The 27,004-nt window shown below is 41.9% G+C and overlaps 1 protein-coding gene across 5 annotated transcripts; it reads left to right on the top strand.

The window, feature by feature from the left end:
* Positions 1-580: 580 nt before the first annotated feature.
* LOC113485692 (multidrug resistance-associated protein 6-like) lies at positions 581-25,965 on the top strand. 5 transcript variants are annotated; one of them, XM_026859059.1, is made up of 31 exons: positions 581-693; positions 1,114-1,290; positions 1,637-1,762; positions 2,411-2,548; positions 3,619-3,744; positions 4,318-4,379; positions 5,156-5,287; positions 5,866-6,078; positions 7,693-7,870; positions 8,335-8,496; positions 10,072-10,164; positions 10,715-10,918; positions 11,508-11,654; positions 12,379-12,466; positions 12,761-12,830; positions 13,519-13,645; positions 14,121-14,297; positions 14,712-14,879; positions 16,337-16,520; positions 17,014-17,077; positions 17,579-17,699; positions 18,781-18,988; positions 20,062-20,372; positions 21,132-21,331; positions 21,657-21,783; positions 22,375-22,476; positions 23,191-23,337; positions 23,889-24,047; positions 24,287-24,453; positions 24,916-25,110; positions 25,650-25,965. In XM_026859059.1, the coding sequence occupies exons 2-31, from the start codon at positions 1,264-1,266 to the stop codon at positions 25,756-25,758; spliced, it is 4,332 nt and encodes a 1,443-aa protein (XP_026714860.1). In that variant the 5' UTR covers positions 581-693; positions 1,114-1,263; the 3' UTR covers positions 25,759-25,965. The 5 variants fall into 5 exon arrangements, with proteins under 5 accessions (XP_026714860.1, XP_026714859.1, XP_026714863.1 ...); XM_026859058.1 differs by having other exon boundaries at positions 17,576-17,699; XM_026859062.1 differs by lacking the exons at positions 18,781-18,988; positions 20,062-20,372 and having other exon boundaries at positions 17,576-17,699.
* The last annotated feature ends 1,039 nt before the right edge of the window (positions 25,966-27,004 follow it).

Raw genomic sequence — 27,004 nt, 5'->3', positions numbered from 1 at the left:
GGCCCCGGCGCGGGGTGCGCGGGGTGTCCTGCGCGGGGCCGGGAGAGCCGCTCCGCGGGGCGGCACCGACCCACGGACCCTGCTGCCGCGGAGCAGGAGGCCGGCGGCTGACACGCTGTGAAGGGAAGCTCTTTCCAGGAGCGGTGCCCGGTGGAACGGACTTTGCCTCCCAGGGACAGGTTTTCGCCCCGCGGGAGGACACTCCTGGCTTTATCAGTTACAGTAAACTTGGTGGGAGTGGGGTGGGAGGGTGCAGGCCGGCTGCACTGCTGGAGGGGCGCTGAGTTAGTCCCTTTGTCTTGAGAAACTATCTGCTGAACGACCCGCTACGGAAATACCTTTAAAAGAGCTCTAAGGAGTCGATCGGTCCAGAGTCACAGGGCTTTCCCCCCCAAGGCTGACAAACTCCCATTATTGTGAGCAGTTACCTGCTTCCTCTTTTCATCGAGTGACTCCCCTTAGCCTTGCTTTGCATCGTGTCTTCCACAGAAAGGACCTGAACCACCTCCACAAGCTACTGAAGAAAACACACCCTCACCCATTCATTTAGTTTGCTACTATGTTAGCGGATTAGGTCTAAGTGTTTTTTCAGTCAGAAAATTACAACCAGATTATAAATACAGCTGAGAAAATGCAGTTGTGATGTAGTTTATGCACTAGGATACTTCTTTCCTCCTAACCTCCATTTGACAGGTCATTCCCTACTGACTATTCTGATCGTTCCCAAATGCCAATAATCTTTTTTATTCCCAAATTACCTTTTCTCATTCCATATTCAATAACTTAATTTTCCTATTTTATTTTTCTCTCTAATTGTGATAAATGATGTCCTTTCTTTGGCATATTTTACTTTTCCAACCTTTTTTCCTCCTTCTCTACTTCCATCTCCTCCAAAATGCTACTGCTGAGTCCTCCTTCCCTCCCTCCCCTGTGACACCTTACTGTTCTTCAGCAGCCCCTCTGTTGCCAACTGTTTTTTGCATTTGAAACCCTAAATCAAATTCCTCTAACATTAGAGTAGATCTCACCTGTAGCATTAGCAACTTGCATTAGCTGGTGAAATTCTGCATACATTAGCCTTACTGTTCCACTTCCGTGTTGATTGTGTGACAGGACTGGAACCAGACGTGGTATACAAACACCCCAAGATTTACCTGGTGCTTTGAGAGTACAGTTATTGCCTGGATACCTTGTGCCTATCTTTGGATCTGTTTTCCTTTCTACTACTTGTATCTTCGACACAAAAACAAAGGCTATATCAGGATGTCCCACGTCTTCAAAGCCAAAATGGTAAGAGTGGAGGATGGGGTTTGATCCTAACATCACAATTTTGATGCAGAACTTAATTTTTCTAAAACATTTCTGATGATCCATTTCTGTGTTCGCTTTGCATTTACTGACTCAGGTAAAGTCAGGTCAGTATAAATCAAGTAAAGTTTTAGGGAGAACTGTCATAAGATCTTTTCCCCTGTACTTCTGTTTGGTTCCCTGCTGCTTCCCATAACACACTCTGTCCCAAATCTGCACTTCCACCTCTCCAGTATTGCCACCCAGGCTGCATGGAGCATTCAGCTCAGTAGATTGTTCCATCATCATTTCAGTCCATTCCAACATGTGTTTGCTGTCTCTGCCCCAGGTCCTTGGATGCATCCTGGTAATGCTCTGTTTTTCTAATGTCTTCTTTGTACTGTGGGAGGTGAGCCAAGGAATCCCACGGGCTCCGGCATTCTTCATCAGCCCTGCTGTGGTGGGAATCACAGTGGTAATTCTTTCTTTGCTTTGTCTGCATGTGGCTCAGCTTAGGCCTCTGGGGGCAGATCTTCTATTTCCCATGTTTCTCAGTATCTTTGAGCACAAAGTTACTGATGGGGAGTACGAGGCTGGAGACATGTTTTGTGAGTTTCTGCTGTGTGACGCGGAGTTGGGGCAGACCACTGGGTCTACAGCTACAGTATAGAGCCCTGTGGGCAGAGTACACCTGGCAAGAGCCAAGGTAGCAGTAGGTTAGAAGGTTAGAAGGAGGTCTCACAACAAGAAAACAATATCTAGTTTTTCATAACCACAGTATGCAATTTACTATGGTTTAGAATGAAATGGGACTTCTGTTCAACCTAAATACTTATCCTCCTCTTCTGTCATTGCATCTTCATAGGCTAGATCCTCCCAGCCTGATGGTCCACTTGTAGTTTTATTACTCGCCCTTTCTGGAGAAGCATTCTTGACTGCAAAATTGCATATAATGCTCTGCAGTTTTTAGCCTTTTAGGAACAATACTGCAGCTCTGAACATCTTGAAATATTTGGTCAGGCAACTAACTGATTTTTCTCTATTGTATCCATTAATTTGAGAATGATGTTTGGCATTCCATTACCAGCTATTTATATGGACAAAAATTTATACTTCCTCACAGATCCTTGCCATGTTCCTCACCCAAGTGGAAAGAATGACGGGCATCCAGTCTTCAGGTGTCCTGTTGATTTACTGGCTGCTCTCATTCATAGCTGCAGTTGTGATGTTTAGTTCCAAAGTCCAACATGCCCTGGAAAGAGTAAGTGAAATCACATATCTTTAATGTGCAGGGGATGAAGTCTTTAAACAGCAGGGCTCTTTTTGCCTCATTGATTGTGAGGTGGAGAACCAAATTCCTCTCAAGATTTGCTGAGAAAAATGATTGATGACACTTTGTCATCTCCATCAATATTATCTCTTTCAATGTAGACATAGTGTGGTTTTCTGAGAGCTCAGCAAACTTCATATATGAATAAAAGCAAAATGAACATAAACACTGTCACTAAAAAATGTCCTTAGTCCAGAGTTTCTATCAGCATAAATATGCTGATATACAATTTTATATTTTGAGTATTTGTGGTGAACATTTATTTGTGGAGGCGTGCTGGCTGGGTTTACACATCTGAGACTTACTGTCAGTGGCCGTTTTCCCCAGGTGAACAGTTGTACCTTTCCATCACAACAAGGAATAAACAAAAGTTTGTGGTACCTGTGTGTTTAAGTAATAGGGGAATAATATGCAGCCACCAAACAAAAGACAGTTGGGAACTTGCTTGTTCCTGCTGTGTTGAATGATACTCAGCACCAGGCCTCTTGTAGAAATGACACTTTGCCACTTCTTGCTACCAAAATACACTTCCAAAAATACTCAGGGTTTTTTTCCTTGTTTTTTCTCATTCACAAAATTAATCAGAGCACCCCACATGGAGCCCTTTAGACACACCATTTATAATAAAAGTGGGCAGGTTTTTTATTATATCAACAACTTATCCCACTAGGTGAGCAAGGAACTTCTATCCCTCGGAGCACCCAAAGTTCCCTGAATAATGATGCAATGTGGATGTCTGACTTTATGAGATTGCTATGAAGCCTCACAATAAAACTGTCACTATAAATAATAAATGTGTCCATTATTTAGTATTTTCTGATATTCCATTTTGGGGAGTTACCTATTTAAGTAGCTCTACATAACTACAGTTTAAATAAATGCACCTCATGTTTTGAACCAAAACTCAGAGCTTATGGCTGGTAGAACATGAGAAGCTATGTTTCTCCACTGATGTCATGTTAAGGTTCTTAGCTCATTCTCAACAGTATTCTGTTTCTTAGGGCTTCCTGGAAGACTACTTCCACCACATTACAACTTACCTTTATGCTAGCCTGGTGCTAGGAGAACTTGTGTTAGTTTGCTTGGTCGATCATCCTCCCTTCTTCTCTAAAGCTATCAACAATCCTGTAAGTATAACATAGATTTTCATAATGCATTGCTTCATTGCTGAAACAAGAATTTAAATTTATGGGTATACACAGGAATATGAGTATCTGGGAGATGTAAGATGCACCATTCTGTATAAAGGATGACAGTTTTAAAAGGCAACCAGTAGAATTTGGAATAACAGTACTCTGTCACTTAATGTATGTTTTGAAAAACTAAAAACCTCTTCTATCCATACTCATGTTTATTTTCACTGAAACCAGTAGATAGGGCTTATATTGCTTCCCCTGCTCTTCTGTGCAGCAGTGCTCTGTTTAAGGTACAAGTATGGCAGAGCTTTGTGCTTCAGAAAATAATTGTCTTTGGATATGAAGAATGATACTCTTTATTCCTCCATCTGAGACATTATTAAGTCTAAGTCTCCAAAGTCTCCCAATCCCATTGATCCTCCACAATATGGTTAGACTATTGGCATCAGTGGGTGTACGTAACTTTGAGTTGTTTTCCTGGGGAAGCACAGAAGGGGATTATATTCATCTGACATGTGCCCATTTCTATGTATAAATATCACCCATGGTTTTTTCTCCCATCAGAATCAGTGTCCAGAAGCCAGCAGCTCTTTCCTTTCCAAAATCACATACTGGTGGTTCTCTGGGTAAGAAAACACAGAAAAACCATGGTTTTGCTAGAATATCAGAAAAAAGCAGCAGCATAAGAGAGGGTGTAGATGACAGCCAGTAGGAAATACTCAGCCCCCAAGTTAGCTTATGTGGTAAGGATTTAAATTTTTCTCTGGGGACTTGAAGTATTCTTACAAGATCAAATTATAAAAATTTAACTTACTTTGAGAAAAGTAGTTCAAAACACAAATTTGTGTTTCTAGATTATTCTCTTCCCCCTTTCAACTCCCTTCCAGTGCCCTCCCAATCTTGAAATAGACCTTGACAATCTCAAAACGTCACCAACCACAGCCCTGTCTGCCTGCTAGACCTTCCTGTGACAAATGCTGGGCAAGGGGAAAACAGTGAATGAGGACATTGCCCCAGCCTGCTGCTTAGCATTCAGAAGAAAAATTATTATATACCTCGGGCCTAATGTCCACTATGATAAAGCCTCATCTGTGTTTCACTGCCACAAAGTTAAACTGAACTTTGTCCCCCATTGCTCAAGACCCACCTCTCAGTATGGACTAGAAATTAGAGCTTACTTGAACATCCTCATTGTATTGACAGAAGATAGCATAGGGATTTGAAGCAAAACTGCTGTTCCTGAACATTCATATTCATTCTGGGAAAGGACAGTCCCGAGTAGTGTAAGTTCGTTCCTGTATGCTCACTGTGGTGCACTAACTTAAAGTCCACCTGTTTCAAAAATGTTACGTGCACAACCAGTCTTTCGTGCTTACCTTAGAGCAGTTCGTGTGCTCTCCAGGCTCGTCCGGAAAGGCTGCCAGCAGTCCCTGGGGGTGGATGACTTGTGGCCAGTGAGGAAAGAGGACTCCTCTGAAGAAATTGTTGCCTGGGCTGAGAGAGAGTGGAAGAAGTGTCACAGCAGAACCCAGCAGTGAGTACTTGATCTAGAGAGTATGTCATGGGCTCAGCTGGGCAGTTTCTCCCTTGCCTCTAGATCATATAAGCAAATACACTCACAGGTGCTGGTGTGCCATCTCAGAACAGGCTGTGATCCCCTGCATTCCCACGGAGCGTTAGACATACTGCTTCAGCACATATTCAGGCTCTGAATGTAAGCTCTACTAGGTGCATCCTACCTGGACAAGAGCATAGTTGGAAGATTCAATCCCACTGTCCATTAAACAACAAGAAGAAAAGGATAGTGTACATAAAATGGTCCAAGTAACACTCTGCTATGAAAACTTGAGGGTCTTTACTCTTCAGTGGGTGACACTTAGCGAGTGAGTTCCTTTGTGACAAATCTGATTTTAAGCGTTGAAATCTGATGCACATCCTTCCATTCCTGGAAGCATGAAACTAAGCTTTTTGTGAGAGGAATCATTTTTTGATGAGCATTTATACTGGACATGGCATGAGACCCAGTGTGAGATACTTAATGATTTTCTTAAAGCACGAGATTCCCAAGCTTTCTTCAATCATGGCTAGCTTTCTCATTGTTTCTTTCTTTAGAAAAAGGGAGTCTGCTACATTTAAAAAAGGTCAGAAGAGTGACACTGGCATAGCAGAAGCTGAAGAGACAGAAGTTCTACTGCATTCAGAGCACAGTCAGAGTGGGCCCTTACTGAGAACATTTTGGAGCATGTTTGGAACCTATTTCCTTCTCAGCACTGCCTGCTTAGTTATCTGTGATGTCTTCTTGTTCTCCATCCCAAAGTTACTGAGGTGTGTTCATTTTTATATCGTATGTCTATCACACGTACAAGACTGTGTGCACGAGCTCGCAGAAAGATGTGTATGCCAGCACCCACAGAGGTGGACACGCAAAGGCTTTTGAAATCTCCTATTGCTGATGAAAAGAGATGGATTATCGTTTGTGCTAAGCCCACAGTCAACTCGGTGGGAAAAAAACCTAATGCCCTGTCTAAAGCTAGGCACGCTTTCTCCATTGCTGTATTGCAACAACAGAAAGGACAGGCTGCACTAAGCCTTTGACAGCTTTATAGAGACGGGAGTTATTTGATGATTCTACATATGCCATCTTTTGCACAGGCTGTCAGCCTCTTGCTGTAGTCTTAAGGCTCCTATTATTTATAAATTAGATAAATAATTATTTCTAAATTGTATAACTAATTATAAAGTGCACATCTGTGCATCCTACACAAATAGTTACTTCAGTCAGCTGACATAATGCTTTGTGGATTGTGTTGGTACAACACAAACCTGCATTAGAGTGTATTTCAAGGGTAAAAATCACTTAGTCATTAAGAGAATATCTGGAAATGTCAATGACTTCCTTAGGTTATGGCTCCCAATTTGCATGTTTCTGACAAATTCATGAAATTTCGGAGCCATCCTTAACACTGAAAGTGAGATCTCCCCTGAGAAAATCAGAGATTGCTTCAAAACCAATTGTCAATGTCAAAAATCAGGGTATTATAAGATATAGGCTACTTAGCAGTTTTTCCAACTCTGCTACTGTTTTACTGAAAAACATCAGTCAGAGAGAATACAGGAAAATCCCTGGTGTTTCTGCATTTTTGTGGGTCTGCTATTTATCATAGACTGGTTTGGGTCAGAAGGGACCTTAGAGATCATCCAGTCCCACCCCCCTGCCATGGGCAGGGACACCTTCCACTAGCCCAGGCTGCTCAAAGCCCCGTCCAACCTGGCCTTGAACCCTTCCAGGGAGGGGGCAGCCACAGCTTCTCTGGGCAACTTGTGCCAGTGTCTCACCACCCTCACAGTAAAGAATTTCTTCTTTATATCTAATCTAAATCTACACTCTTTCAGTTTAAACCGATTACCCCTTGTTCTGTCCCTATACTCAATGATCAAGAGTCCCTCCCCCCTTTCCTGTAGCCCCTTTAAGTACTGGGAGGCTGCTCTAAGGTCTCCCTGGAGCCTTCTCTTCTCCAGCTGAACCCCCCCAACTCTCTCAGCCTGTCCTCACAGGGAGGTGCTCCAGCCCCCTGATGGTTTCTGTGACCTCCTCTGGCCCCACTCAAGCACATCTGTGTCCTTCTTATGCTGGGGGCTCCAGAGCTGGACACAGCACTGCAGGGGGGGTCTCACAAGAGCAGAGCAGAGGGGGAGAATCCCCCCCCTCACCCTGCTGCCCACACTGCTCTGGGTGCAGCCCAGGACACGGTTGGCTTTCTGGGCTGTGAGCACACATTGCTGGCTCACAGTCAGTTTTCCATCCACTGACACCCCCAAGTCCTTCTCTGCAGGGCTGCTCTCAATCCTCTCCTTGCCCAGCCTGTATTTGTGCATGAATTCTACATGGAATCAATCAGTTCTACATGGATTCATCAACGTACTGCTCCTGTCTTGCAGCCTTTTCCTGGAGTTCATTGAGGATCAAGAAGCCCCTAGCTGGCATGGTTATTTCTATGCCTTCACTATGTTCCTTTTGGCTTGTCTCCAGACTTTGTTTGAACAACGATATATGTACATGTGTCTTGTTCTGGGGTTGAGGCTGAAAACTGCAGTAACAGGGCTTGTGTACAGGAAGGTGAGTCTAGCTGCTTTTCCAGCTTCATTTTTTTCTAGCCCTACATTAGTAGCTATGACATTGTTGGTACAGTAATGGTACAATACATTCTTAACAATATCGGGGGGGCTGTTACTACAAACTACTTTGAGGATGTAATTTTGTGCTATATTAGTCTCTGAACAGTATGTGGGAGGTATTTTACTATTTGTTTTTCAGATCTTACCTCTGAAGAAAAAGCCAAGTAAAAGAAAAAGCAACATAAACTTTCTTATGCTATACATTATGGTTAGGGAAAGGAGTACATTCTTTATCTTAAAGTGAAGTCACATATCCCAGGCAACAGCATCTTTTCAGTATCTAGGATTTGACATTTTTCTCCATCTCTTTTTCTTTCTTTCTTTATAAGAAAAAGAAATTTATTTGATTTTTGGACCAAAGCTGTTGTTTGACACCACCTTTCTTTTGTTCTCCACCCTGTCTAGATCCTAGTTATGTCAAATGCATCAAGGAAAGCAGCAACAGTAGGTGAAATTGTTAATCTGGTATCTGTTGATGTCCAGAAGCTAATGGATCTGATTATCTATTTTAATGGGACCTGGCTTGCTCCTATTCGGATTATCATCTGCTTTGTCTTCTTGTGGCAGGTGAAGTATGATGACAGCACTTACCAACCCCTTTCTATTCTACATATCAAAGGAAAAAGAAGTTTTCAAAATTCTGGTTAGAACTTTGCTGGTTTGAATAACCTGAAATTGCTATATATCTTTTAGTTCTGTAGCATGGTGAATTCACTTTTATTTTTAAAAGATATTTTTATTGGTATAGAATCCTTACCTGATCCTTCACTTCATCATCTCACCTGTGTACTCAGCATCCAGCCTCTTTTAGGGAAAAGACTGTGAATATGATTATTCTGAGCTGACTGATAAACTTCTGCCTCGGATTTTCCTCTGTCATCTCTCTTTTCAACCAAAATGTGGTGGCCCAGTGCAGGCTGAGAGGCCAGTTCCAGCTCCTTAACATAATAACAGAACATGTAGGAAATGGTCTGAAATACTTGACATCATCCTGGAGCCTGACTGCCACAAGATCAGTGAAACAGTTTGAAGCAAAGTTATATGATATTGAAAAAGAGTATTGGTACATTTAATTTTATGGGTATCAAGGACTTTAAGAAGGAGAGAGAAAAACCTGAATTAGAAATAAAAGGTGATAATCTAAAAGATTCTTTTCCCACCGTAATTCAGTGTGTGGTATTTTCTCAGTAGGATAAAGCCCTATTTCTTAGTCCCTGTTTTTGTCAGCACACCAAATGGAAGTATGAGTGCTGTAAAGGCAGTTGATTCCCAAGAGCTTTCTGGAGGCCTTTGAGACCTTCCTTTGCTTACCAGGATGGACTGTGGCTTATGCCTGGCACACAGGATACTATGGCCTTGGAAAATTAGTAGCTATGGTGTAGACTGTTGAAAAATCATCATCCTTTTCCTAGCGATGTTGACAAACTGAATGTGGTTCCATAATTAACACTTTGTTTGCGAGAGTTTATAGACCATTTGTGTAGAGAATACTTTTATCTGTCTGCGTATACCAGCACTCACCTCTCTAACAGATGTAAGCCATCTGTAGAGAGATATAACTAAACCATGAGAAAAAAAGCTCTCTATTTTGAGACACAAATCATTATGAGCCCTGGTATCCAAGAGCTGTCCCAAGAGTACGTGGCACAGTATAATGCTACCATTTCATCTCACTAGTTGACATAAATTCAGACAAACTGGGTTATTTATGCTGCAAGAATAGTTTGTTGAGGGTTTGGGGTTTTTATTTTTAAACAAAATCTGGTTTTGTTTTGGGTCACTTACTTATGCCAGCCACAAGATGTCCTCCTTAACCCATCCAAGGACAGCTGGGCACCAACAGAAATAACTTGGAATTGCCAGCATGCTTCTGGATTGCTTTCAGCACTAATCTAGTTCCTAAAAGGGAAGCAAATAAATTCAGCAGAGTGTGATGACAGGATTTACCCTGCCTGGAGAGTTAACAATCCACAGTACTTAAGGAGCACAATTACCAGGAAAGGCAAAGGCAAGATTAGAGTGAAGCCAGAGGGATGTTAGGCCTAAATTCAAGTAAGAGGGAAGGTGAGCAAAGGGGAATGGAAAACAGTCACTTCTAGTAATCACCAGAAGTTCTTACTCTGTCCTTTTCACTCCTGGCAGCTTCTTGGGCCATCAGCCTTGACTTCGATTGCTGTATTCCTTTTTCTTTTGCCTCTGAATTTCATGATCACCAAGAAGAGGAGTCAGTTTCAGGTATCTTTTGCTTCATAAAAATGAAGTGGTTTACCAAGTTGAATTATACTATGATACTGCATTTAAATCTAAGTTAAAGGCTGCCGTGTTCTTCCAGGAAAGGATCACATGGAACCCAAGGCTACTGATTATTACAGAAGGCGTGCATGCTAGGGGAAAAAAAAAAAAAAAAAAAAAGCTGTAACATTAGAAAAAGAAAAAAAAAAAGAAAAACTAAGCAAAAAGTAACTAACATTAAACATGCAAGTGATGGCTTAACATTTATTATTCATGCTGACCATGACTGTCTGAAGTAAAGTTTCTCGAAGTCTAGAGTAAGATCTTGCATGTTCCATCTTTTACCTTGTTAGACCACGTCTTCTGTGGGGTTTATGTATTGCCTGAAAAATATTTCCCAGCCTGAAAGATTTGTAAGCAAAACAGTATACACAGCTCAACTGCAGGGAAATTTAATCAGGATTCATAAGCAGAGATAAGGTGTTTTTTTCAGAATAGTTGCACTGTTAGACATTTAACCTATTACATGATAAAACTCAAACATTTATTACAGGAGATCCAGATGAAACATAAAGATGAGCGGGCCAAACTCACCAATGCCATTCTCAGTGACATTAAAGTAATCAAACTGTATGGCTGGGAGAAGATATTCATGGAGAAAGTGTTTGGTATTCGGAAGCAAGAACTTCAGGCCCTAAAAAGATCTCAGATTCTCTTTGCAGCATCTCTAGCTTCTTTCCATTCATCAACTTTCCTGGTGAGTAGTTCACCTTCCTACATTAAACATGTGGTATTACTTCCATCTCTCTTTGTACTCCTGTCTGGACAGACTTTTCCTGTGGGACAACTATCTGCCTGGAGGAGATGGTGTTCTCACAGGAGCCCTGGTAGAATCAGCCACACAGACATTTACACTGTCCTGAGTTCAGTAGACAAGCATCTGGTCTGGCAATGTGCTCCAGGCAGACTGAGCCTGTCTTGCATGAGCCACCTGGAGACCTGCAAGCTAGACAGAGTTCATGGCAGTCAGTATCTGCACAAGCCACTTTTGCACTTGCTGTTGCAGCTAAGCCATGTGTGTTTTCAATGGGAAATGGCTGTGCTTTCACCTTGCTGTGATTGTAGCACCAAAACTTCCTTAAAGCAGAACAAACATCAAGTGATCAGACTTGGTTTTGTCACCAACATGCAAGACCTTTGCCTATGATATTTGCAGGATGTGTGTGGTGATAGCCTGGATTTAACTAAGTGGGTTCCAGAGACTTTGGGAAGGTGCCTGCCCATAATTGAACTATTCTTTTCCCTGTCTGAAACAAATGGTTTGCTTTTCCTTTGCTCCCTTTCAGATTGCATTTGTCATGTTTGCTGTCTATACCCTGGTGGATAACACACATGTCCTGGATGCTCAGAAGGCCTTTGTATCTTTAACACTGATCAGCATTCTCAACACTGCACACTCCTTCCTGCCATTCTCCATAAATGCTGCTGTCCAGGTTAATTGCAGGCTACATTCCTTGTTCTTTGGCTCTAAGTGTTTTTTTTATATACCACCGTTAACAGGTAAAGGTAGGGATTTCTTAGGGCTTTGAACGCCAGGGCTAGCTATTTAATTGCTACTGTGAAACAATGAAGTGCAAGGACTTGCAGCTAAAAAGTACTTCGTAGTATTGTTTTTCAGAAAGGCTCCACATATTGACAGAATAGCCACCAAGTCTTTTGGCACCAATCACAAGCACCATTAGATTTCAGAGGTGCTTCCAGTTCTGTTTTTAATCACAGAAATCAGAATAGATGGAGCAAAATCTCCATGGGAGATCAGCAGAAACCCTGCTAGCCCAGGCCATAGAGAAAAGCAAGTCATTGTCCAGTAAGAAACTGGGAAACTCATTTCCCTCTTGCACCCCAAGAAAACTGCCACAGTTCTTCCTGTACAGAAACAATAATTGGAAAGATTGCAGGATAAACTGGAGAAAAAAAGCACCAATTTCACTGTGTGAACAGAAAAGAAAACACAGGGAAGGATATGGGGTTTTGCTAAGCCAAGTAGAAATAAAGGTAATTAACACAAGAAAGAGCTGCATTTGTCCATCTAAGCTTATAGCATCTGCAACATAGCACCTAGTCAACATTTTAAGTGGGTCTTCTAATTGAGTCTTCACTTTGAGTTTTAGCTCCCTTACTATTCTAAATCTTATACTTTTGTGTGCTTCATTTCAGGCCAAAGTTTCTTTAAACCGCTTAGCAGCTTTCCTGAATCTTGAAGAACTGAATCCTGAGAGCTTAAGCAGAAACACTTCTGACTGTGGTGAGCTTTTGTGTCAGCGTTGTTGTCTTATAAGAGGAATAGCTTCCATTGTTCAGCTTCCATTCTTAGAATGCCTACCATAGTCAAGAGAGAAAAACGATTGTCCCTTACTGTCACGTTTTTAGGCCTATTTATTTCTAAAAATGAAATCTAATATGGTAACTAACCCCTTTTCATACTGAAGGTTCATTTTATGTAATACAAATACACACTGAAACATAAAGTCATATAAATAGAGATGTTTCTGTACCTACCTTGGAATTTACAAGTGTTCCATTTCTCCTCATATTTTAGTACAGGCAAGTATCACCATAAACAATGGGACTTTTTGCTGGAGCAGAGAGACTTCTCCTTGTCTTAGAAGGTACAGATTTACCCTTAGTCATCTCAATTCTGTAGGTTGAGGGGATGCTGCATGAACTAATGTCTCAGGGACTAAATGAAACCAGTGTGGAACATCTAGAGGCTTCTGATTTTTGCTTCAGGTTGAATTCTGAAAATAACGAAGTCAGACAAAATGTAATCTTGCTTTTATGCTTGGGAATACATAAATGGAGAAGGTACCTATATCTGGATGTTGCCTTAATATATGGAGACTGCCTTCTTTACACAATTTTCTTGTTCAAATATGAAATTACAGTAATTTAAGTCAAAAAAGTAGAATTGATGGTATGCAGATATGACATTACTACATGCTTATTTCAAGAGGCACTGCAGTTTTAGAGAAGAAACAGTGTTGAAAAGTTCCGATGTTCAGGAATGTTTCATATGCAGTGCTTTGGACTAGCCTGTCTCCAGAGTAGGCACCTGGGTTTGAAACTCAGATGGGGATGTGGATGAAGACTTTCTGGTTGGAGGTGTCTTTGAAGGGACGAGTCCTGTTCTGCTGCAAAAAATCAGCATGACAGGAAGAGCAGCCCTGTGCAAGTATGGAATTAGCAGATTCGGTTCATACATTTTTATTGCTGCAAGACAATAGCAATAATTTTGATCATTTTCTTTTCAGAAAAGTGTATCTAAAAGGTGATATGAGACTAATCTTTTCTCTATAGCATAAATCTTATGGTGCCTCAAGGCTCCTTGCTTGCTGTAGTTGGCCAGGTGGGTGCTGGAAAGTCCTCCTTGCTGTCAGCATTACTTGGTGAGCTGGAGAAGGCAGATGGCTGCGTGACCATGAAGGTAAATTTTCCCCTGAGCCTTTGCTTCTAATTAGGCTGTCTTCAGGAACAGTAAGGTACTAAGCAGGGCATCAGGTATTTGATGAAAACCCATTTACTGCTGTATTTTAACAAAAGCTTTATGTAGCAGCCCGAATTTAATTATCTGCAGGTGCTTAAGAGCTCTCAGATGAGCCTGGCCCTTGGAAATGGAACAGGACTTCAAAGATCCAGTTCCATTTCCCACTCTGACAGTGAGCTGAAGTGGCATCCTGGTAAACTGCGACATGTATTTGTACCTCTGTTTCCTCCTCTGTAAGATAATGAGAGTGCAGACTCATATTTTGCAAAGTCCTCTAAGACCTGTCAATGGTGATGATCATTCCAGATTTCTATAAATCTAATTGGGAGAGGTCCTTTTCAAAGATGGGTTCCCACAATGTCAAGGTGAGCTTATGAAAAAGGTTGTTAACATTCTTCCACTTCCATTTTCGTAGGACACTGCAGCTTATGTTCCCCAGCAACCTTGGATACAAAATGCTTCAGTGGAAGATAACATTCTCTTTGGGAAAGAGCTAGATGAAACATGGTTCAACAGAGTGATAGATGCTTGTGCACTGCAACCTGATTTGGAGAGCTTCCCTGCAGGGCAGAAGAGTGAAATAGGAGAGAAGGTACTGGATTGGGTTCATATTTTGGCCAACTTTTCCATGAGTAGCTACAGCTTTGGGTGACTTGCTTAAAACACCTACAAAAGAATTAAACTTGCAGGAGGCAGGTGCTCTGTAATTTCTGAGAAGTCAGGACATGATTTAATGGGGTCTGAAGCCCACCTCTTGACCTAACCAGAGATAAGAGAGATGCCTAAGACAAAAATCAACAAATCCAGGTCATTTTTGTGTCCTCTTCTGCAGGAGACTGGAGTTGCTCAAGAAAATCTGCCTCTGCATTTCAAGAGCCCTGTTTGGAGCAAGGGAGAGGCACTGATTTAAAAATAAGGAAGTCATAAAACCTTAGTGAAACATGGAGCCAACAGTTGGCAAATATACTGTAGCTTTGGAATAAACAGTGACAATGCATTTTTACAGGGAGTAAATATATCTGGAGGGCAGAAGCAGAGAGTGAACCTTGCTCGTGCCGTGTACCAAAATGCTTCAATTTACCTACTTGATGACCCCCTCTCAGCTGTTGATGCCCATGTTGGACAGCACATTTTTGAACATGTTCTTGGACCCAATGGCTTACTGAAGGACAAGGTGCGTTATAAATCCTGAATTGTAAAAGGCTGCAAAATGCATCTAATTATCAGGGCCCCTGAAATGTTTCCATTAATGTGGGTTACTTTATCAAAGGCTCCCAAATTACTTTTTGCAGCAGGTACTAGTGTTAGCAACAGTGGAAGCAGAATGGTAACCTCTGCAGTCCACACAGCAGATGGAAGTCCTACAGTGAATCTCACCTCGGAGGAGAAAGACTGAGAAGTTAAGCTCTCCTGAAAGACTGTCTTTATCCTCATGCAAACCACATGCCTAGTTCCAGCCTTCTACAGCAAGTTTATAGTTCTTTCATTGACATTATCCTTCTTCCTTTTTGAGATTTACTGTCTGATCTCTTCCAACTCATTGTATCTTATCAAAATGTCTAATCCCATCACTTTTGAATAGTTCAGTGATGCCTTCACTGTTCTAATCACCCAGATGTTCATAATTTAAATTTCAGTCTTAAAATCTAACTTGAACACCTCTCTTCCATTCTTTTTTGCATTGGTTGTGTTTTGTTATTCCTTGGTATTTCTCTGCTGTCAAGCAATTTGGATAATGAATGTGGTTACATGAGATGGGATGCTAGGGCAGCCTCTATTTGTTTCACGGTATAAACTAGCTACAAATACTTAATTCAGTTTCACATTGTAGAAAGAAAATAAGTACATTTTTTTCATTAGAAAGTCCAATTAAAACAGTCATGGCTGATTACAAATACCTTTCTCTTCATGTGGAGGTTAAGTATCAGATTATAATTATTGCAATGAAACATAAAGACTGGTGAAGAAAGAATGTATTGGACTTAAGCAGTACTCGAAGGGCTTGATTGTATATTAGAAATATAGAATGTGCCAATTTATTATCTAGGGAAAAACTACTTTTCTTATGTCCTTTCCAATATGTAATTATCTGTGCAAATATGCTCAGAAATGGAAATAAAGAGGAGCTGCACTCTAACTCCACTCAGATTGATGAAGTTTTCAGGCACAAATTTAATTCTAAAGTATTGGTATCAGTGACAATAAATGTGACATGCTTTCCAATTAACATCATTCTACTTAAGAGCTTCATGAGGGCAATCAACAACATGAAACTCTTGAGTCAAGCAAAAGGTCCTCCCTCCTACATACAGGGTGCTAGCCTGGGACTTCAGGCTTCAGTTCCCATCCTCACTCTTTTATGGTGTGCATGACACAAAGCAAGTTGATTCACCCCTCTGCTCTCAAGTTCTGTACTTTCAAAATGGGCACAGAGCTGTGCTGCAAAGATAAACTTCAGCAAAAAAGACAGTCAGAAGTGATGGGAATAAATAACAAAAATATCTCCAAGTTAGTAAAAATCATAGCTCACGCTGAGTACATGTCTGTCTTCAGAAGACAGCTGACTGCAACTGCTCGAGTGTGCAGGGAATCACCAGAACTATTGTAACTGTTTCCTCTTCGTTCAAGCAGACTCGTGTGCTGGTGACTCACACAATCAACATTTTGCCTCAAGTGGACAACATTGTCTTTCTGGTGGATGGAATGATCTCAGAAGTTGGTTCCTACCAAGAACTTCTACAGAGAAATGGGGCTTTCGCAGAATTCCTTCATTCACACTTTACTCCAGAAGAGAAGGCAGATGCTGGTTTTCCAGGTAACCCAAATGAGTTAGAATCATTCTTCCTAGGTCTATCAGTCAATTGTTTTCTTAATATTATACTTAACATTGAAGAACTAGTGGGGGAGGGGGTGGGTGGGTGTCTGCTGCTGTTCACAGTTGGGAAGAGGGAAAAGAATTAAACTGGAAAAGCCAGTCTTACATTTGTTTTATTATGGACTTTTAGAGCTGAGATCCAATCACAGTAAGCTGTCACTTTGTATGGGAAAAAATATGCTTGCCAAATTAGCTGACTCATCACCTCAAGATCAGTTCTTGAATAAACAGTTCCATCTTAGTAAACAACAATCATGGGGTAAACAGAATTACCGACTATATGTGCTGTTCTTCAAGTCTCACCTTGATATTTCTACCCTTAGAAACAACTCTTTGTAATTAATCTTTCCTCCATATTATCAGTTTCTCAAAGGGTATACAGGACAAAATGGGATTCTAAAGCATTTAGGAAAAAAATGCATTTATTTGACAGCTATAGGAGACACCAAAGACACCATCACTTCTAGCAATGCTCCATCACAGGAGAAGCTCTTTAGGTAAGCTTAAAGTGGTCTTAGACACTGAAGAACTTGCTCCAAAAGCCCATATAAGCCTACATGAAGGTTATTACTGAGTACAATACAGGCTTAGGATTGATCTGTAAATTAAGAGTAAACAAGCAAACCTCAAGAATAGGTAAGAAACTGCTCTTGAATATGGAGGTTGACTAACATTTTCTCCTTATTTCACAAGGAGACAAAATTTGTTCCAGAGCACATGTACAAGGCCTGCTGTTCCCTTCCCAGTGGGGCTATAAGGTCTGACATTTCAATCCAGCCACAGCTAATGAATGCTGAAAGCTTCTGTTTGTTAATAGCCTGACAGAGCCCAGCCCCTGGGATAAATAAGGACAGTGGTTGGGGTCACTCGGGAGGACCCCAAAAACTGCAGCCCTCAAAATAGACATGAATATAGGGATGGATGGGTAAGGAGATCTAGCTTTAAAATACTCATTGCCTTGGCTAAAAATTGAAAGGATTTTTGTTTTCTTTAAGAAGTGACAATTCAGTCAAATCATCTGCTAGGGGAAGGGAGACTATTCCTGTAAGTCAAGACTCTACCACTGCTGTAGCCACTGAAGGAAGATTAACCAAGGGAGAGAAAACTCAGCATGGCAGGGTAAGCACAGCATCTTCTTCTAAAGGCAAAGACACATACTATGGGTTTATTACTGATCCACTCACAGCAGGCAGGTCAGCTCACTGCCTAAGTTAAACCAGTGCAGCTCCAGGGAAGTCAGCTATGCTGTACAAGTTTGCCCTACAGTTGAGACAAAGTCATTCCAGCATTACTTTACATAGCACCTTCTATGCAAACTGTATCTCCCTGGATCCCTGATCTGAGCACTGGTTCCAAAATAAGAATAATGCATGTACATTGCAGAGAGCACATTATGGAAATGAGAGAGGTAAAAAAAAATATAACCACTTGAGGAGAGAGATCCCAGTTCAAGAGTTGACCTGAAGGTGGAGAGTGCAATGAGGCAATCAGGGTGAGGTGGTGGTAAGGGCCAGAAGAGGATAGATTACAAGGAACTTGTAATCTTGAGTCTGTCCACAAACTCTTGAGGCTAGTGGGAAGGGGCAACAAGGCAAGGAGGGTACTGTGAAAGGCAAGCAGCAGGTGTGGGATTCCAGCTAGGAGGAGTCAGGCACAGATGAGGTGTGTATTCAGGGAACACGGTAGCAGCAGTAAAACATGGGGAGGAAACAAACTGCTGAAGCTACATACTGGTAACTGAGAAGAGATGGGAGTAGGAAGTCAGACACCCCAAAGGAGGCAGCTGTTCCCCTAGGGAAGCACAGTATTAGCCAGACTGGGATCTCCTCACTCTGCTCATCAGCAGTTACTCACAAGCAGTCAGTGGGATACATTATAGTTCTCAGTCACACCAAGAACAAATGAAAACCAGGGCCTGGCATAAGCCTTACCTGTATTCCACCAGTAACATGAGCCTATTGCAGTAACATTCATCAGTCAGTAATAATCACTCATTAACACCATGGATTTATTTAAGCATGGCTTCATTATTCATCCATGAGAAAAACAAAAAAAGAATTAACATGGTTCCTATAGCCCATGATAGATAACCAAGTAGATACACTATAATAAATAATTCCTTGTTTCAGAGCTGTTTTTCCTTGCTAACAAGCTTGATCCTCCCAACCTCTCCTATTTCTCCCCAACTGTTTTGCTCTAGGTTAATACTTCGATTTACACAGCCTACCTGAAGGCGACAGGCTTACCACTGTGTGTGTACATCATCCTGTTGTACACATGTCAGCAAGCTGTGTCATTTTCTCGTGGTTACTGGCTCAGCATATGGACAGATGACCCTGTCCACAACGGGACACAACATCACACAGAGCTGAGAGTTGGAGTCTTTGGTGCACTAGGAGTCATTCAAGGTTCATTTAGCTTGCTCACCTAATTCTGTGTATTTCCATCTCCCTTTCCCATGTCCAGGATGTTTTCTCAGAATATAAACAAGTGCATACCCATGGGCTTTTAGCCTCCTGGGCTTTTGGCACCAGCCCTAAAGGTTTGGCATGGGACCTAAAACTACAGGCTCTGACGCACAGAGGATTTCTAAGGGATCTGAACAATATTTCCAGTGTTACTGCCTGAAATTCTACTTCATGGTATGCTAGAAGAGTTCTCCTGAGCCTTTCAGCAGACCATGATGAACAGTATCTTCCTCTGAATTTCCTGCTGGAATTAAATAACCTGAGCCCTTAAACATTGAGCAATGGAAGAACTAGAACATCCTTATTTTTCTATCCTGCCCCCTTGTATCCAACATCATCCACCTATCTTTCTTTCTCTTATCCCTTTCCATTCCTCCAATATAAATGAATTGTATCCGAGTGCAAGTGGTGACTCTTCTCCATGCTGAATTAGATCTTGGTTGAGGTCTTTTGAGAGAAAAAAAGGAACTTACGGAATTCTACATTTCTTTAAATCTTACTCTTTAAAAATGGTGACAATTCTTTTGGTCACCCTTTAAAAAAATAAACCACCTGTTTTAGGACAGAAATCAAATCTGGAAAAATCTCAGCCCAAGTGACAAAAGATTGAGAAAGCTTGGAACAAGTTGAAAAGAGTGGGAAGGGTTGGGTACCCTTCTGTGCTAACAGTGAATCTGGGGGCAGGAAACCCAAGACTTTGAGTAATTCAGAGTCATTCCAGTCAAGCTCATTTTGTGAAGAATAAAGGATTTGTCCTGTGTGTTTAAATTGCTGAATCTGTGGCCCCTGTCAAGCTTGCTTAGAAAGTCTTCCACCCCTCTATAACTACCCTACAGAAAAGGTAGTTTACCCTGCAGCTCTGAGGATTGGCTTAATTGCTAGCAAAGAGACAGTCAGCTCATTTCAACTAGTATAGTAATCACAGTACTAAGTAAAAATCATAATCTTGCAAAGTAGAACTCCAAGATGAGTTTGTTCAGACTTAGTAAAAATTATTATTTTTTATATTACAGCCCTTGGCAGATTTGTCTCCACAGCAGCAGTCCTTCTCGGTGGTGTGTTAGCATCACACAAGCTGTTTCTGCAGTTGCTGAGGAACGTTGCTAGATCCCCAATGGTCTTCTTTGAGCAAACACCCATTGGAAACTTACTGAACCGCTTCTCCAGAGAAATGGATGCTATTGATTCCGTCATCCCTGACAAGCTGAAGTCCTTGCTGGGGTTCTTGTTCAACTTGCTGGAGATTTATCTTGTGATTATAGTGACTACACCAAGAGCAGCGATGGCCATAGTGCCCTTGACTGTTCTTTATGCTGTATTCCAGGTAGGAGCTCAGAGATACACACACAGGAGAGGCTGAAGCAGCATGGCTGTGTCCCTGCAGAAAGACTCCTTCCATTTATTAAGAATAGAGTCATACAGAAACTAGTTTCATCACCTCGAATTGCATCTGAACAGGAGTAATATCAGTGGCACTTCCCACATCACCTCAGCCTTCCAAAGCATGCCAGAGACCTCACAGAGGCTTGTGCTTTTCTGATGTCCAGATCAAGTCCCACCTAGAGATATATTCTTAATGAATATAACTGTAATTGAACTGTAAATTAAATATTAAGACCAAAGGCATTTTTTCTTTCCTCCAGCATTCCTTCACTGCCTTTTAATATATCCACCTATGCCACACAGCTCTCCCATTGGGCTGAGACCTCTAATACTTTGTCAGCTAAGACTGAACATAAGGGAAGGGCAAGTAAGGGTGCAAGTGTGCCTCTGTTCTCCATCAAGCAAAGGGCTGGTCTACAGGAGAAAGTAAGTGTAAGTTTAGAGGCTTTGTGAGTTCATAGTACCCTGGCTTCTTTGCATTAACTAACCATGGGGTTATTCTTAATGAAGACAGGACATAACACGGGTAGAAATGCCACCTCACCTTTTAAGGACATCTCCTACCTGCATATTAGGTTTTACAACACCAGGAGAGTACATACTATTGCAATTGTTGAGCCCTGCCCACATTTTCTGTGGAGCACCTCCATGGAAGCATAAACCACCAAATCACTTGCCCTTCCATTTCCCTTTATACCAGCACTTCTACGTCATCACCTCCTGCCAGCTGAGACGCACAGAGGCTGCCAGCAGATCACCCATCTACTCCCACATTTCAGAAACCTTCCAAGGGAGCAGCGTGATCCGTGCTTACAAGGACCAGGAGAGGTTTATTTTGAAGAACAATTTTCTAGTGGATGAGAATCAGCGAATATGCTTTCCTGGAGCAGTTGCTGACAGGTACAAATCTGCAGTGTAAAGAAAATGATCGTTTATTCCTGTGGCCTTGGTGAGTGAAGCTGTAAGCTCTTGGGGAGATAAACAGAAGATGACACAGGCCTTGGAGAAAATCCTAACAGAGACCACAAGCCAACCAGTTTGGACAGACCAGCACCATTCATGAGCTCCAAGGTGTCTAGATAAGAGCAACCTGGGCATGACAAGAGCTTGTTGAGCATCCTCTACCCCAACGGCTCCACCAGTGTTTTGCAAAGCAATCGCAGATTCTCATGGGAGAAAAGAAGAGGGCACCTAGCAACAGCCCTGTCCTCTCCATCTCTTGCAGGTGGCTTGCTACAAACCTGGAGTTTCTAGGCAATGGCATTGTGTTGTTTGCAGCACTCTTTGCAGCAATGGGCAGAACACATCTTAGTCCTGGAACTGCTGGCTTCTCTATTTCATATGCTCTTCAGGTAACTCAGCACTGAAGTAATACCATGCTTGCCTTTCATCAAAAGCAACTTGCATTTTAATTTCTGCTACCATTTTAATTTCTAAGAAATCACTAATTATTTCTGTGGTTTCTAGATGCTTCCTCCTACCAAACCCTCCTGTCATTGCTGAAACCCAGGGCACCTGGAGCACACAGACCCTTAGAGAATGAACCTCAAACACATGTACCAGCCATCATTTTTCTCCTGCATCTGAACCCACACTTAGGTCACAGCATGCTCTGAGCAACTGAAGCAAGGTTGACTAAGCTAGACTCTTTCCAGCCTAAGAAATAGCTAGACTATCTTTTAGCATGCAAGTCAGTAGCATTTCATTCTCTATAAACTTGCTGAGAAGAAGCTGGGGGGGCAGCTGGCTAGGCTCTTTAAACACAGCTTTATGAACTTTCACAAGGATCCATGGTTATTTTTTAGCCTTTTAAGGGATGATTTCTGAAGTAATTAGCTGATGATGAGGTCTTTATAAATAAACACTAAGACAAAGTACCAAGTACCTCACAAGCGTAGGTCAAGACATTTTATCTGTCCTAACACTCTCTTTCTTTCTGCTAGATAACTGGTGTTCTGAACTGGATGGTGCGCTCCTGGACGGAAATAGAGAACAATATTGTTTCTGTGGAGAGAGTGAGAGAATACTTGAGGACTCCTAAGGAGGTAGCTAACCAACTATTGACTTTACTAGCAGAAGTGAACATCTCTGCAAACTGAATCAGTAAATTTTCTATTCCACCTGGACAAACCCCCTTGTTTTCCCCTTCTAAAACACCAGTTATGTTTCCTTTAAAAAACTGCAGCATTTGTTTTTTTATCCAGCTGACTAGACTTGTTTTATAACCTCTGATCATCATTATTTTCTTAAGACAGTTAAGCATTAGATTGTCATTAAAATAGTTTCACTTGGTAACACTCATGGAATGAGCTTATTTTCTGCCCATATTTGGAGTATGTATTTATTGCACGCATTCAGATGCAACTCTCTGATAACTGATGCCACTAAAAGGCCATCATTTTTAGTCTGTAATCATTAAAATTATTTCTCCATATGCTGCCCAGAGATCCTACTGAAGGAGACTTTCACAGTCCTGTTTACAGGGACATATAAATCTTTTTTTATTGAGCCACTCATAATGTCAGAACTCTGACATGCAAACAAATGTTTATCCCCATTTTCAGTCAAGACAACTGGCATCTTTGCATAAAGTAAGGATTTGCAATATGAATGTTAGAGGCCTTTTTATCTTTTGGAAACATTAAGAGATTGGGGGAATTTGGCACAGATGTCTTCATAAGCTCTCCCTTTCGGTATGGCCACTTGATTTGGTAGTTTAAATCAGCTTTACACATTGTTGTTTGTTTCCATCTATTCAGGCACCCTGGACTCTGAACAGCAAACTTCAAGGTCATGTTTGGCTCACTGAAGGAAGAATTGAATTTAGAAACTATAGTTTGCGATACAGACCAAATTTGGAGTTAGCACTGAAGCAGGTCAACCTAACCATCAATGGGCAGGAGAAGGTAAGCACAGACACTTGTTTCAGAAGAGCTGCAGAGTGTGAGCAGCACTTTGCAGTGATCAGACCTGGGCAGATACAGTCTCTGCCCTACACCAAGGCACAGCATGTTGTACATGTGAAAGCTACAGTAAGGTATAAGCCCATCCATCACCCTGCACACCTATTCTAGTACAAAGCAGTGTTTCCACGATTGCTGCATACACTAGACATTCTTCTGAATGAGATTTCATTTCACAGAAGGTTAGCAGAGTTACAGCAAAAGAATTTCACTTTTTAAATCTAGTGCCACATCAGGGCCCTGTTCTAGCTGCCAAGTCTTTTAGTTATTCTTCCCATCAAAGGCTTTCAAGATTCCTTTTCATACAAAACAGTTAGGAATTATAAATTATTTGCTTTAAGAATGTATTCCTAGACTATGCAAATCTTGAGCAGCCCTGAAGATCTGATCCATGCAAAGCTGTCTCTCTTTAAAAGAGGAGCTACATGATAGTTCTGTCTGACTGTAGAAAACTGTCAACATCAAAACCAAAAGCTTTCCATTGCCCTTTACAGATCGGCGTAACTGGAAGAACAGGAGCTGGGAAATCTACCCTTGCTGTGGGATTGCTGCGATTGGTGGAAGCTGCAGAAGGATCAATCCTAATTGATGGACTAGATATTGCTCAGCTAGGTCTCCATGACCTTAGAACCAAGATAACTGTCATTCCCCAGGTATGAAATTAATTTCCAAAATGCTTTAGCAGTGTTATAAGCCCTTACACCTCGGAAGAATTTATAGATTCTGTGAGAGGCAGGATATTCAGACATTTTAAAGTTGGAAATAACCTGTATGCCATGCTAGTCTCCCTTCAATAGGGCATTAGCCACAGATTTGCACCCAGCAGGGAAAAAACAGAGAGCTTGTTTTTATAATTAATTTCAGGAGTTGTTTGTACTGTCTCTGTGCTCAGGATCCAGTTTTGTTTTCTGGCTCTCTAAGAATGAATCTGGACCCATTAAACCAATACAGTGATGCAGACATCTGGACAGCTCTGGAACTGACTCAGCTCAAGAACTTTGTTGCAGATTTGCCAGATCAGCTGGAATATAAGTGCACTGACCAAGGGGAAAACCTAAGGTACCTCACCTGCCAAAACACAGTGGCAGGGCAGTGCCAGCCTGTGGGCTAGGAGAACAGAGAGCTAGCGGGACAAGGAGTCTAATAAATTAAAAATAAATAAGATGTCCAGACAGCGAATTGCTGCATTATTGTCCTGTTTAGCAGCATGAAATCGAATCATAAGACACCAAGTGGAAGACCTTCGAGACTTAATCATTGTGGTGGCTTGTGTTTGTGCAGCACTTAAAAAAACACTGGAATCCTGTTCCAGGTGCAGATCTCCTGGGTGCTATAGTAATACAGTCCCTTCACTTCCTTGGGTTATTTCGTGCTGTTAATTGGCAGTGCCACCAGCCTCAATCACCCTTCCAAGGAAAAGGAACAATCACCTTTTCATTACTATTTTCTAATTAATCACATATTCTGACCACCGGTAAAAGTGACTGCTGCTCTGTTTACCATCCCTCTTCTCACTTGCAGCACTGGTCAGAAACAGCTCTTTTGTCTGGCCAGAGCACTTCTTCGGAAAGCCAAAATCCTCATTCTAGATGAGGCCACAGCAGCAGTAGATTTCGAAACTGATCTTCAGATTCAATCCACCCTAAGGACCCAGTTTAAAGACAGCACAGTTTTAACAATAGCTCACCGGATAAACACCATCATGGACTGTGACAGGTAATCTCTTCAGCCACTTTCCTAAGGAGGAAGACAGACATAGGCAACCTGTGTGACCTAGATGAACCACACAGTGTCAGTGAACAGCAATTTTGTTTCTGTCCTTTTCTTGTTTAACCCTCAAAGCTTTGCTATAGAGATTGTAAGGAGCTGTCTTAAACCAGCCAAGCTCCAATAGGTTAATCAAAGATCATTTAGTCCCACATGATGCATTTCATGCTGTGTCATACCCCTTTTTCCCCCCACTGACAGCAAAACCACGGCTACAGCTCTTTGCATCATCTTAAAATCGTGAAGCTAAAATACGGGTTCACAAATCTTACTCCAATCTCAGTTGCCAAAAAATTCTCCTCCCATAAACTCAGTACTTGAATAGTCACTCATCAGAAACTTACTTCTATCCCACAGCTGTTTCCCAGCTGAAAAGCTGCTGGGAAGCTTGGTTGAATAACATGCACTAAAATTATTTTAGAAATAACTAAGTTTATTACAGCTGCTGCCATATCCCCAAGCTTACATTTCTGTTTTAATGTTCGCAGGATTTTAGTCTTGGAAAATGGTCAGATAGCTGAATTTGATACTGTGGAACACTTAATAGCTCAGAAGGGACTGTTCTACAGACTGATGGAAGAATCGGGCCTTGCGTGACTCATTCATGGAGTATACATACCATAATGCCACCACTATTGGGAATAATTGATCTCGTAATGGAGTTATCTTTGTTTCACTCTAAAATGCCTGACACTCAACCAAATCTTGTTTGAGCTGTAACCGCAGTGAGTAGATGAGAAGGGATGACTTGGGGATACATGTTTTTTTCTGTAGGAAACGTTGCAATTCCATTTTCATTATGTTTCCTGAAAATGAGCCAGCCAGAACTTAAATGCCTTGTTGCGTTTATGGTATAAAAGCAAACCGGCCAAAAGAAAGAGACCACAACATTTCTGATTTGTACTATAAATGGAGCCCAAATATACTGCCATGCTTAAAGATTATACAGATAATTTTTAAAAGCCAGCAAGCAATAATTTAAGTGGTAGTAAGCAAATTTAACTATTTACAGCTTGTCTTAATTTCCAGGCAGAACAAATCTGGCCTTTAGCCAGTGCCTTAGGGACTGCTCACCTGTGCTCTGTTCTGACACAGATGTGGGCTCCAGCAGATGGATCTAATCACCCCAAGTGCCCAGACACTGGGGGAGCAGGGATAGGAGGTGCAATGCCACTAAGCCCAAGAGTGTACGGCTGCCTGGGGGCTGCCTGTGGTCGCAGCTGGGGATCAGACCCACTCTATCTCTTTCTGTGTCAGATTTGGAGGGGCCTTGAGTGAACCAGGCTGTGTAGAGCTGACAGGCTGCCCTGAGGAAGAGAGCGAACCAGCTTAGGCACAGGCTCACTGATGCAGGAGAGTCACTTGGCTGGGATTGGGCAGCAGAGCATCATTCCTTCTGCTTGAAGGCTTGGAGCAGCCCTGCTGCCAAATGCCAGTTGGTCACAGCAGAGCGTGTCCAAACACCGATGCCAGCATTTCCAAATTGAATTTGGCAACAAGGAGTTTGTTGTGGTGGGAATCATCCTCGTCTGATCCCTGCAGCGTGGTAGCCTGGAGATGGGGGAAGCAGCAAGGACTTACCTGTCAACCTGGTGATTCATTTGTTTTTTTTCTTGAGTGCAAGTTTACCTCCCGCATGTGCCACCCCGGCGCCGCAGAGCCCCTGATGTGGTCATCTTTCAGGTGTTACTTAAACAAAGTAAACAGCAGCTGAAAGCAAAAGCCTTCCTGGGCTTCCTGCAGTGCCATGGTCAGAGCCGTCCCCACGTCTCTCCTCAGGAATCACAGGACAATGTGAAACAAATCACACAGTGAGATACTGCTGTTTACTGTGACTTTTATT

Source organism: Athene cunicularia (assembly GCF_003259725.1).
Source record: "Athene cunicularia isolate RWA chromosome 14 unlocalized genomic scaffold, athCun1 chr14_part1, whole genome shotgun sequence".
Lineage (NCBI taxonomy): Eukaryota > Metazoa > Chordata > Aves > Strigiformes > Strigidae > Athene > Athene cunicularia.
Note: the sequence above shows the minus strand (reverse complement) of the source record. Positions and strands in the feature narration are given on the sequence as shown.